The sequence below is a fragment of the Aquarana catesbeiana genome, linkage group LG06 (assembly GCF_042186555.1).
Source record: "Aquarana catesbeiana isolate 2022-GZ linkage group LG06, ASM4218655v1, whole genome shotgun sequence".
NCBI lineage: Eukaryota > Metazoa > Chordata > Amphibia > Anura > Ranidae > Aquarana > Aquarana catesbeiana.
This window is the reverse complement of record NC_133329.1, coordinates 233,116,158-233,129,853: the sequence shown is the minus strand read 5'-3', so window position 1 is coordinate 233,129,853 and position 13,696 is coordinate 233,116,158. Positions and strand designations below refer to the sequence as shown.

The window sequence follows — 13,696 nt, the reverse complement described above, 5'->3', positions numbered from 1 at the left end:
TCCACTCTACAAAGGATTTAAAAAAAAAAGCAGTAAAAATGCAAAATGCATAAAAATAATGGTATATATCATTGAAAAAAGTATACTAAAAAACTTAGTTGGCCTGTGATTATCTCATTCCCGAATTATTGATCTTCTGTGATCAACTATATTTCGTTAGCATTTATATCGGACAACTGTAAATTTACAACAGCAATGATTTATTCTGGACTTCCAATGCAACCTACAGAATTTACTTGTTTTTTATTAGCTGTGTTCTTTAACATAACATAAAGGCACATAAAGAGTTTCAAGATTGTTTTAAATTAATAATATATAGATTATAATAATTATTAACAACAGATTTGTAGCACTGTACTGGACACCTTCAAATGAATAAACTGTTTCAATTAAGAGGTAATCAAAAATCCAAAAATAGATACATTCAGTTCTTTACATATAGAATATGATTGAAAACTGAGGCAATTCAGACATCAAACGAAATGTATGAAATATCATAAATTAATTCATATATTTTGCAGAATTACAGTCGTTCTTCTTAACGAATATATCTAGCACCCCTAGCATGTATTAACTGTAACCCAAACTGCTGTATGTCTGCTTTGCAAAGTATATATTTCTTGCTCAGTTCCCCTAGGTTTATACAGTAGGTAGTCCATCTCCACAACCTGAATGTTAAAAGTCAGCTTTATTTGCACCTATTATATTTTAAAACATAAAGTTAAGCTTTAATACATAAAATATTACAAATAAGGTCACTTCAGTCAATGTAAACAACAATCTTGCGATTGAGATCTCCATCAATTATCTCCCGAATAGATTGTTTGCAAAAGTAAATATGTAACTTTGGTAAAACACAAAGATATATTCAACTTTGATCAATTTTCTTTACTTCCAAATCTAGACATGGACATTGAGTGTGTTGACATGAAATTACCATCCAGGGGATTTAAGCATTACCTTGTACATGGAGTAGCTGGGCTTAATATCAAAGTTATCTATGCCCTTTGGTTGTAAAGGGCTTAGAAAATTATCTACACTTTATGTAAATTATGGAGCAAAGTACATGTCATTGCTCATACTGGGGTCAATGAAACCAAAGGAGGTCTGCTTCAAAATGCACATAAAGCACATCCAATCCTAAACTAAATGTGTCAAATTTTATATAGCATGTAAGCTTTCCAAGCTACCAAGAGGAGCTCAGGAAATCTCTATGCTTTGTTTAATTACAAAGCGCAAAGACATTATAAAGGGCAATGTACAGGCCAATAAGTGATAAATGCACGGATATCTAAACACCCAAGAAAAAAAAGTTGTTGCAGCTTACCGGTCCTTGGATGTGGTACCTGCATTATTTTTCTTTTGTTGGCATAAGTGCATTTTCCGTAAATACAGAAACGGTGTCTCTCAAACACTTTTATCAGCTTTCTTAGCCAGATTCTATGAATTACAGAACACATCTCCCTATGTAATGGAGATGAGGAGAGGAGGCAGTGTTTGTGGTCTAAAATTAGGAGAGCAGACTAGGGTGCTGCACCTCCTTGGATCCTGTGCAGTAGGTGAGTGCTGTCACCCTAGGACAGGAAATGCGTTATTGGCATAGCACCAGGTGACAGGACAAAAAAAAAAATCTTGAACAAAATAAAATAAAACCAATGCAGCCACCACATCTAGAGACTGGTAAGCTGCAATATATTACATTCTTGTTTTTAGGTATACATACACTTTAGTTAGACGTCCTTACTTTCCTTATCATGGTTCATGTAATACCTAAGGGGTACTGAGGTTACATGGAATCTGCCATGATTGAAAGTATGTGTTTTAGAAGTCTTTGAAGCCATTTGTCCACTTATAAACCACAAGCTACTGTGTTTCAGTGCAAGGCAGTTTACTGTCCTGAGTCAGAAACCCAAGAAATCACAGTTTCAACTGGAAGATATATGTGCATGTATTTTGCTTCATGAGTCCCTTTAAAAAAGGGAACATTACCTTATCAACTGCATAGCTAATTAAGTCCAATTATATGTTTTGCTACTACCTTCTATTGCAGTTGCCCACACATCCATACCATATTACTTGTATTCCTGTTTAGAGGGGTCTTTCTTAAAAGACAAAGTTACTGGTATGGTCATTTTCAAGTCTTTTTTAGTTATCTGTATTGAAAAAAATTATGTATATACATATATATGTATGTAAATAAATATGTTTTAGAGTCATCAAACTACACACCAGTAATGTGCAATACTTTAGTTATCAAGTAGAGTCCATCTCTATCACTATGTGGTGATGCATGCTTTAAGCTTAAAGTGGTTGTAAAGGCTGAAGGTTGTTTACCTTCATGCATTCTATGCATGAAGGTAAAAAAAACCTTCTGTGTGTTGCTCCCCCTACAGCCCCCTAATACTCAGCTGAGCCCCCTCTCGATCCAGCGATGTTCTGGGACTCCCTCTTCTTATTGGCTGAGACAGCAGCGGGAGCCATTGGCTCCCGCTGCTGTCAATCACAGCTAGTGAGCCAATGAGGAGAGAGAGGGGGTGGGGCCAAGCCGCGGCTCTATGTGTCTTATGGACGCATAGAGCAGGGCTAGGGAGCGAGCACGCAGCAGTGCCCCCAGAGCAAGCAGCTTGCTTTTGGGGGCACTGGTCATTGGGGAGGAGCCAGGAGCGCTGGTAGCGGACCCAAAAAGAAGAGGATCAGGGCTGCTCTGTGCAAAACCATTGCATAGAGCAGGTATGACCAACCTTTAATACCATTTTAAGCTGATCATAGATAAAAAATGGTAGCGGGATCATACGTGCAGTATAAATATGCTATATATTATTGCTGAAAAACTGTCAGCCATTCTAATATCTGATGTCTATTGTTAGCTAAGGGCTAAGCATACATTAACAGATAAGCTTTTGGGAATGAAGAGGGATCTGCTCTTTATTTTTAGTCTAAAGCTGGGTATACAGGAAGCCCTGTATTATATCAATAAACACAAGGGTTCTTCTGATTGGCTGAGGTAGAGGGGTGGGTGGATGATGTCACAATCTCTATCAGAGAAAGTCTTGTATTCATTGATGAAATAGAAGGTTTCCTATAAATGGCTGAGCAGCAATTGATTTCATTGGGGAACAGGACAGGAAATCCCTGTACCGTTGCTGGACCGCAGCGTTGTATATTGTATGTAGCTGATGCTACATACAGTTTATACGGCACTGATAGAGGCTGCGTGTATAGTAAAAGGAATAGTTTATGCTTCACTGACAGTGGCTGCATGTATTGGTAAAATGAAATTGTTTGTTTGAGCCACTATTTAAAGTAATAGCAAAGCTGGAGTTAGGCGCTAAGCCCCATTATGTGTATATCACACCCAGAATTATTACTGTTGCATTATTATGCCGCATACACATGATCAGATTTTCTGACGACAAATGTTGGATGTGAGCTTGTTGGCGGAAAGTCCGACGTGTGTATGCTCCATCGAACATTTGTTGTCCGACTTTCCAAATGTTGGCTAGAAGGTTCTCAAATTTTGTCAGACTTTCCGATCGTGTGTGCGCAAGTCCGTCACACAAAAGTCCACGCATGCTTGGAATCAATGCTCACCAAACACAACATTAGCAGAAGGAGCCCAAAGGCTGGCACATTACTATTGAACTTCCTTTTTATTGGCTCGCCGTATGTCTTGTACGTCACTACGTTCGTAATTGTTGGCCAACATCTGTGTGACCATGTGTATGCAAGACAAGTTGGAGCCAACAACCTTCAAACAAAATTCCACGGTTTTGTTGTCGGAATGTCCGATCGTCTGTACACGGCATTAGAGTTTTACTGATGCTGGATAGTATATCTATCGGTATACTTTAGCCACTAAGACAAGGAGAGCCGCAGCTCTTCTATACAGAAGCCACATCATCTGCCCCCTCTATCCCCCTGTCCATTCACAGTATGCTCTGTATTTTGTGAGTCTTTATATATTATAGCACATTTAATCTAAAAAATGCACACCGTAGGTTCCTCCTCCTTCTCCGATCGCCCCTAACCTCCACTTATCTCACTGACACCGATGCCAAAGTAATCCTCCTCAGATGGACAACACCATTGCAGGTGCATTTTCTTCTCCTACTGACAATGCATCTGCATTTTTTCCCCACTGATACTGATGCAGTGAAACCACTGATGCACAGGTATTTCTTTCCGTCCAGTGAAACCCATATTTTACTGCTGGACAGTATGTGCATGGCTATTAAACTCTTCAGCTAGCTGCATTGTGCCCCAACCATTACATGTTTTGACACGGCGCATGGCTATTGACCCTGCCCCCTGACCCACCCTAGGAAAGGGGAGGGCACAGTTTAGGATCTTGACCCTGGGTACTGATGACCCTGCCCAGGCACTGTCAGCAATGGCAAGCTTATATATTTTTTCACATGACGACTTTCAAGACATACTCAACATAAACCAGCACAGATTTCTAAGTAGATTATCACACACTAATAAACCCTACAGCTTACTAACTGCACATGTTCTGTAGTGTATCTGTACCACTGCATTGAATACTCACTGCAAATAAAATGACTAGATCATTTACAAAATTACAGATAAGTTCCAGTTTCCAAAATCATACTTGAGAAAGCTTGGAGTGTCCTAAAACATTAATTTATCTTTTTTTTTATGCTGTGGGCATTCAGCTTTGTTCTTTCACAAAACTGTTCTTGCATCCTTTTTTTTTAATAAATGTGGTTATCCTCAAAGTAAGTAGCATGGCATTTAGTGTTTATTTTTTCTGAAATCGTTCTTTTCCACTAGTGGCTGGAATATCTCATCCTGGAGAAATAGTTTTTCATCTCCTCAGTATCGACCTCTTCAGTCCCAAGCCCAATCACTGTTCCATTACTGATATCTTCCTTTAACCTCCTCTTAGATACAGTCAGATTGCCTGGGTTTTCCATCATTTGAGGTCCTGTGATCAGAACATAGCAGGCATGCCGGCTGCGTTCAAACAAAGCCACTTTTGAGACAAAAGTAAAAAGAAAAAAATATATATTAATTTGCTTTGCTTAATTTTGCATTGATAACCTAACAAAAAGCAAAATGAAAACTTAAAAGTGTTAAAGACTAACCCTTTCTGCAACTCCTGACACTTTTGAAATTTGGCTCCCCCACAGCACATCCACATCATTGATTCACAGAAATCTGTGAATAAATATACTACAAGCCCCGTCAGCAACCTACTCCATGAAATACAAGCGTGATGAACACAGCACTAGTAGTCCACTGACACTTCCTCCAGCTCTCTAAATGTTAATCTGTACCAGGGTACGGACAGGGAGCTGGGGAAAGAGTCTGCAGGAGCCTGGCACTGCACCTATGATCCATTGATCTAATTTGGAAATAGTGAACCTAGCCTTTAGCACAATACAATAAAAACAATATAATGGGTCACAGCCATTGCCAATGCGCACAGCCATTCCTACTATAAGCGCTATGTGCTTTGGCAAAATGCCTAAACATTGATCAAAAATTGTATACAAGCCAGTAGGTGGATCAAGCCTGCCTTTTAAATTACACAAAGCCAAAGGTTTTCATTATGACTTTCTAGACACTGGCATCCTAACAACCAATGACGTCATCAGTTAATAAGGAGGATTTACTGTATGTTGCCTCCACAGCATCCTTGTTTGACCCTCTCCCTCATCACTGGGGTCACATTAGCTGACTGAAGGAGAAAAATTGAGGGAGAAGAGAAACATAAAAATACTAGTCAGTACCAGTGTGTACCAGTACAGTACACTTATACCAGTAGAAGTGTATTTTCTTTGGAAGTATAAATAATCTTTAACTTTGGGTGTCTTATGTGTGGATGTTGCTGCATTTTGTAAAACTATTACAATGTTTTTTTACATTTTAGAATGGGGTGCCTTGAGACTGTGCATAATTTTAAAGGGTGCCTTGAGATTGTCTATAATTTTAAAGGGTGCCTTGACTGAAAAAAAGGTTGAGAAACACCGCTTTAGTCCACTGCTTTAACCATAAACTGAAGAAGATAGTGTTAAAATATTTTACGGTACAGAAAAAAATTTATTAAATGCAAGTCCTTTTAAAATGCCAACACATTTAAGCATTCAAAGGGTCCCATTCAGCAGGGCTACCTATACAATTATAGATTTTAAGTATTATATTTTTAAAACCTGTCTTATATGTCCATGTCGTTGGTCCCTATATGGGTCTAGGTTGTCTGTCAAAGGTGAGAATACCTCTGGAGAGCTTTTCAAGGTCTGGGAGTTTATCACTCTGCAGCTAACTACACACATTGCACTCAGTGCCAAGGTTTGTGATCAAGCAAGATCCAGTGCCCTAAGCAACATTCCAGGGCATCTCCACAGCTTGGGGTCCAGTTATGGTTTCCAAGGTATTAATAAGGTTACACAACTGCTTCTAATGTTATCGTAGAAGGCAGTGAAGAGATGTTTGAATAATCCAAAATAAAATAAACTAGTTAACCATAGAAAGACTTCTTCATAAGGGAGAAGAGGTCCATCATCCAAGGACACTAGCAAAAAACAAAGGTCTCACAAAGTGGGGTAGTGTTATAGGCGTACAGGGGGTTAGCGCATTATACTACTTTTATACTGTTTGTTTGATATTGTGCCAGATCTAAGTGTTCCTTCTCTATTTTTCTACATTTTAATTATGTAAAATTATCCAACTTTAAAAACAGGAATGTGTTTAAATTGTAGTTTCCTAACTAAAGACAGAATCTAAAAAACTGCTAAATATTTTATATATGAAGTGTCTCTATTCTGAATCACACTTTAAAAATGTTTGCATTTGTAGTATGCAGTGCATTTCTTCTGCGTGCAGACGTACAGTACTAAATATTGTTCTCACATTGCCAATGTCTAATACTGTATATAAAACTAAGTGCTGGAGTTCTCAGGCAGGAGAGCTCTGCAGCATATCATATATTTTTTATGCTCTTGTTGTTGAGCAAATCATAGCATCTCCATTACTCATGTATTGTAAAGAAGCAAGTTTTAAACTTACCACCAAATATGATAATATTTTCAGTGTGACTGTTTAGATGCATAAGTACTTTTGGCTGTGATGAATGAAACATGTACAGGTTTTCTTTTGGCTCCATCTACAACAAAGAAGGCAGATGTTATTTTTGTTATTTCTAAATATTTGTGCAATATATTTATTAGACATTTAATGATTAAACATGTGAAAAATGCACAGTTATTTCAAATAAAGTAAAATTAAATCACTGTAGAACAAGGTATTTTGCAAACGCAAAAGTTTCTTTACTAACTACTAAACTGCATGCTTGAAACAGTGAAAGTGGTGTTGCTGCTTATACAATCTATGATAGGACAAATTACTTGTAAAGTGAATTATATCAAACAAGTTGTATATCCTAATGTGGAAAAAAAAATGAAAAAAATGAAAAAAAAAATCAAAGCATTATTAAACCCAAAAGCAAACATTTATTATACTGCAGCTTACCAATTCTTAGATGTGATGGCTCTATTAGCTTCCTTGTTTTAGGCTTTGTTTATTCTATTTTCATCTGGTGGTTTTCAACAGCAAATCTGTTTTTCAAAAGCCCAAGCTCTCCAGCAGAATGTATCAGTTTACATGGATGTGACAAACTACTTAACACTGGCAGAGTGATTAAAATCATCAGCCTTTACTTATTCATGCGAAACCTTCTTCCCAAAAGAAAAAAAAAAAAAACAGTTTGCTGTAACTGCTTATAAAGTGTGAGCTGGAGTTCGGCTTCAATCTGTAATGGGGCGTACACACGGCGGACTTTTCGACTGGACTGGTCCGCCGGACTTTCGTTGGACTTTTTTTACGAACGGACTTGCCTACACACGACCGGACTACAGATGGACTTGCCTACACACGACTGGACTTTCCGGCAGACTATGTCCGCCAGTCTTCCCGATGGAGTTACAACGGACTTTCCAAATGAACGGACTTGCCCACACACGAACAAGTCTGTTCATTTTGAACGTGACTCGGGTACGACGGGACTAGAAAAGGAAGTCAATCTCACCGCTTTTATCAGCGAGATTGACACCTTGCGAGCCCCGTCGCGGGGCATACCAGACCCTGAGGTCTTGTATGGATTTTAAGGGGAACCCCCTACGCCAAAAAAACGGCGTGGGGTCTCCCCCAAAATCCATACCAGACCCCTATCCGAGCAAGCAGCCCGGCCGGTCAGGAAAGGGGGTGGGGACGAGCGAGTGCCCCCCCCTCCTGGACCGTACCAGGCCGCATGCCCTCAACATGGGAGGGTGGGTGCTTTAGGGGAGGGGGGGCGCCCTGCGGCCCCCCCCCCCCCCCAAAGCACCTTGTCCCCATGTTGATGAGAGCCTCTTCCCGACAACCCTGGCCGTTAGTTGTCGGGGTCTGCAGGCGGGGGGCTTATCGGAATCCGGGAGCCCCCTTTAATAAGGGGTCCCCCAGATCCCGGCCCCCCACCCTATGTGAATGAGTATGGGGTACATTGTACCCCTACCCATTCACCTAGGGAAAAAGTGTCAATAAAAAAAACACACTACACAGGTTTTTAAAGTAATTTATTAGACAGCTCCGGGGGTCTTCTTCCGACTTCGGGGGTCTTCTTTTGTCTTCGCTGCTCTCTCTGGCCTCTTCTCCCGGTGTCCGGTTCTTCTCCCGCTCTCCGGCCTCTTCTCCCGGTGTTCGACCTCTTCTTCCGGCTTTTCCGCTATCTTCTGCCGCTTTTGCTAGCGGTGGCCCGGACTTCTGGGTCGTCTTCTTCCCTCTTCTCTTCTTCCGATGTTGACACAACGCTCTCTCCCGCTGTCATGGTGTGTGAGCGCTCCGCAATGACTTATATAGGCGGTGACCCCGCCCCCTTACAATATCACAGTCCCGGGGCATGCTGGGACTGTGACGGCATAAGGGGCGTGGTCAACATCACCCAGTGACCATGCCCCCTGATGACATCACAGTCCCAGCATGCCCCGGGACTGTGACGTCATAAGGGGGTGGGGTCACCGCCTATATAAGTCATTGCGGAGCACTCACAAACCATTACAGCGGGAGAGAGCATCGTGTCAACATCGGAAGAAAGGAAGAGGGAAGAGGATGACGCAGAAGTCCGGGCCACCGCTAGAAAAAGAGCAGCAGAAGATAGCGGAGGAGCCGGCAGAAGAACCGGACACCGGGAGAAGAGGCCGAACTCCGAGAGAAGAGGCCGGAGAGCGGGAGAAGAACCGGACACCGGGAGAAGAGGCTGGAGAGAGCGGCAAAGTCGGAAGAAGACCCCCGAAGTCGGAAGAAGACCCCCAGAGCTGTCTAATAAGTTACTTAAAAAACCTGTGTAGTGTGTTTTTTTTATTGACACTTTTTCCCTAGGTGAATGGGTAGGGGTGCGATGTACCCGATACTCATTCACATAGGGTGGGGGGCCGGGATCTGGGGGCCACCTTATTAAAGGGGGCTCCCGGATTCCGATAAGCCCCCCCGCCTGCAGACCCCGACAACCAACGGCCAGGGTTGTCGGGAAGAGGCCCTTGTCGTCATCAACATGGGGACAAGGTGCTTTAAGAATGGTTTTACCTGCCGAAGGTTTTACTCCTTCAGACAGCACAGCCTGAATATCAATTGGCACTGTAGCAGAAGCACAAGCACACCTTGTACTTCATATAGAACACTAGTCAAAACATGCCTCAACATCTGCTAGTTGGACAGTAAGGGGGGTACAGCAATTTAATATATATAAATTACAAAATTACACCATTGCTGATACATGTGAAACATTAAAGCGGTTGTATACCCGCAAAAAAAAAAAAAAAACCTGTAAGGCAAAGGCATAATGAGCTGACTCACCATTCCTAGCCAAACTATACTAGAAACACTGCAGCACTAAACCTATGCAGACAAATTATGAGTAATATTACTATAAAAAAGTAAGGATGAGCTCAGGCATGTTCGTAAACAGCACGTGCAGAGCCCACCAGGAAGTCTGCACTGCACAGCGCTAGCCGCAGGCAGTGAGACATTTTCCTGATCCATGGCTGCAGAGATCGAGAAATGTCTCACGGCCTGTGATTAGCGCTGTGCAGTGCCGACTTCCTAGCAGGCTCTGCATGTGCAGGTTGCGAACACGCCTAAGCTCATCCTTATACAAAACTTAAGTTAGGTTCAAAGTGAAAAGATCTTTACTATTTTTGCAATTAGTGACAATCACCCATACACAAGACAATCCGTGAAATGACAATACACATATAAGATGTAATTCGTGAAAATTCTCCCAAATCTGTATTACCGTATATACTCGAGTATAAGCCAAGTTTTTCAGTACATTTTTTTTCGCTGAAAGTGCCCCCCTCGGCTTATACTCGAGTCACTACCCTCTGCCCAGCGTGTCATGCAGACAGACGGCGGCCATTCCAGTGTACAAAAGCCGCACCTCCTCGTCGTCTGTGATAGGCAGAACACTCAGTTTCCCAGCAGTTAGTGTTCAGCCTATCACGGACGTCCTCTCATCCTCATCCCATGACCCTCTTTTCCACTTACAGTAGCTGCTGCATTTCTCACCCTCGGCTTATACTCGAGTCAATAAGTTTTCCCAGTTTTTTGTGGTAAATTAGATGCCTCGGCTTATACTCGGGACGGCATATACTCGAGTATAATATATAATTGTTCATACATGTAGCATAATGGGAACAATCACAATGTGCATAAGTCCACTCCAATAGTGAACAGCCAATACAACCAGACTTCTTTCACACTCTATGAATGAGTGATCATAAGCGGTTGTGAGATAAAACCCCCCCCCCCCCCCAAAAAAAAAAAAAAAAAGAAAAAAAAAATTCTGTTCCCTTAAAGATGTTATACAGCACAGTGCTTGTCCTGTGTAATTTGGCCCCCTGTAACACCTGAAATACCTGGCTGATCCTGCCAGTTTCTGCCCTCCCCTCTGTACACTGACCACGATATATATCCGGGCTGTTGAGCGCCGACACCGTGGTCAGGGTACATGCCGCCATCATCCGCAGCCCTGCTCCCCTGTGCCTGTCTCCCTCTGTCCTCATCCCCCCCTCCCCTCCCTGTCAGCTCCCCGATCCTCCCCTTCTGCTCTAAAAAAAACAGTACTTTTTCTATAGTTTCCGCTGATATAGAACATTAAGCTCCCCCAGTGAATGTCATTTATAAAAATATGTGGTATAATAGCTTACTTCAGAGCGCCGTTCGGCACTCACATGACTGCCCGCCGGTCTCCTTCTCTCCTCCTCTGCTGGCGTTTCCCAACACTTCCCCCTGCAGCTATCACACTGGGAGAGGAGACCAGCGGGCAGTGAGCTGAGTAAGCTGTTATACAGCATATTTTTATAAATTACATCCACTGGGGAGCCTACTGTTATATATCAGAGGGAACTATAGAAGAAAAATGTTTACCTTAACAAAACACTTTAATCATATAGAACCAAGCTCACAATAAAATATAAATAAAACAAAAGATGCCCCATAAAGTGTATCAAATTACAAAAAGCCACTATTTTTTTTATTACGGAACAAAATAAAACTATAAAGCCACTTTATTAAAATATGTGAGAGTGCACACATTCTCCAAGATAATGATATTGCTCATTAAAACATCCAAACAAGCTCTGATCCGATGGCCGCTTTGCATGATGATGTCACGTCAGGCTTCATCCTACGCACTTCCTTGGTAGATGATGTTGACCAGGGGCAGGACGGAGCCTTGGATCTGAGCTTGTTTGGATATTTTAATGAGCGGTACCGTTTTCTTGGGGATTGTCAGCGTGCCCTCTTAAATATTTTGATAAAGTGGCTTTTTTTATTCACTACAATATATGGGGCCTCTTGGTTGTATTTACAGTATTTCACAAAGTGAGTACACCCCTCACATTTTTGTAAATATTTTATTATACCTTTTCATTTGACAACAATGAAGAAATGGCACTTTGCTACAATTCAAAGTAGTGAGTGCACAGCTTGTATGACATTGTAAATTTGCTGTCCCTCAAAAAAACTCAACACACAGCCATTAATGTCTAAACCGCTGGCAACAAAAGTGAGTACACCCCTAAGTGAAAATGTCCAAATCGGGCCCAAAGTGTCCATATTTTGTGTGGCTACCATTATTATAACCCTCTTGGGCATGGAGTTCACCAGAGTAGTGGTAGTAGTAGCCTTAATATAGGCTTACCTGTACAGGGTGTACAACCACTTTAACAGTTTAAAATTCAGACACGATTTTACAATGCTTTGCTCCCCTTTGGACTTTTCACATTTTGTAGTGAAAACATATGTAATGCTTTGAAATTGTGAACTCTTTTTATCATGAAAAAAGTTAGTTAAAAAGAATACTTATAAAATATTTGATAGAATGACTTTTGTCAGCAATAATAGATGTAATTTTTTTGATAGTAAGTCTCTAATAGCTTTTGCGCATTTTTCCTATCAAAAGTGCACTAGCTTTGTCAGGTTTGATGGGGAGCACTGGTAAACAGCAATGAGACTGAGGTCTGGACTTTCTATGGGCCATACTAAGATACACAGGTTCTTGATTTTAAACTTTACGAGTGCCTATTAAAGTGGTTGTAAAGTCACTTTGTAAAGTACATAAAATCCCCTCTGTTAGAAAACGTTCTGTGCTCCAGTGTATGTTCTCTGTAAAAAATATGACGATTGCTCGCTGCTCCCTCTCCTGATCTGACAGCTACAGGGGGAGGGGCTGAGAATCCCCCACTGACGTCAGTTGGGAGGAGGGGAGGAGAGGAGGAGAGCAGCGAGCAGTCACTTGAGCCCCTTTGAAATAAGGTACAAATCGACATATTTTTTCACAAAGAACATAAGCACAGAATGTTTGGGATCAGCCAGGTATTTCAGGTGATAGAAAGGACCAAATTACACAGCACAAGCACAGAACTGTGCTGTATAACATGATTTAGGGCAAGCTCACACCACATGCAGTCCAGTGCATTTTTCTCTAGATCAAAAACGCATGGGAAGTAATATGGTTTTCAATGGCATAGTTCACACCAGTGCTTGCAGTTCCAGTGCGTTCCAGTTCCAGAAAAAAAAGTAGAACATGCTGCATTTTTCCTGCACTGGACTGTACTGGAACACTGTAAAATGCATAAAAATTGCACTGGAACACACCAAAAATGCACCTAAATGCACCAAAAATGCACTGGAACACACATTTCCTTATTTAAGGTTAAGAAAAAAAAGGAGGAAAAATGTACTGAACTGCATCAAAAACAAACTAGAACGCATCAAAAAAGCGCATGCAGAAAAGCATCTGGAACGCATTTCTATGGTATGAACTGGCCCTTAAAGCAGGGATCTCTAAACTACAGCACTCCAGCTGTTGCAGAACTAAACATCCCATGAGGCATTGCAAAACTCTGACATTCACAGACATGACTGGACATGATGGAGATTGTAGTTGTAGTTCCTGAACAACTGGAATGGGCCATAGTTTGGAGACCCCTGCTTTAAAGGAACAGGATCCATTTTTTTTTTTTTTTTAACGGTTACAAACACTTTAAGGAACAACCTCCATATGTTTATTGGTGTGGATATGTTAGATATAGACTCTGACTGGTCACTGGCTACTATTTCAAATATGACTTTAGCTAAAGAAAGACCTAGAATTTTACCTAGATTTTTAATATCTGAATTAAACAAGGAAATAGTC

General features: G+C 41.2%; 1 protein-coding gene across 2 annotated transcripts in view; it reads right to left on the bottom strand.

The window, feature by feature from the left end:
• Window positions 1-224: 224 nt before the first annotated feature.
• Window positions 225-13,696, bottom strand: part of FAM234A (family with sequence similarity 234 member A) — a 165,370-nt gene continuing 151,898 nt past the window's right edge. For both annotated transcript variants that reach the window (XM_073633050.1, XM_073633051.1), the window contains 2 exons: window positions 7,033-7,129; window positions 225-4,996 (listed from right to left, as the gene is read on the bottom strand). In XM_073633050.1, coding sequence (XP_073489151.1) covers window positions 4,791-4,996; window positions 7,033-7,129 — 303 coding nt within the window. In that variant the 3' untranslated portion in view covers window positions 225-4,790. The remainder of the gene's footprint in view (window positions 4,997-7,032; window positions 7,130-13,696) is intronic.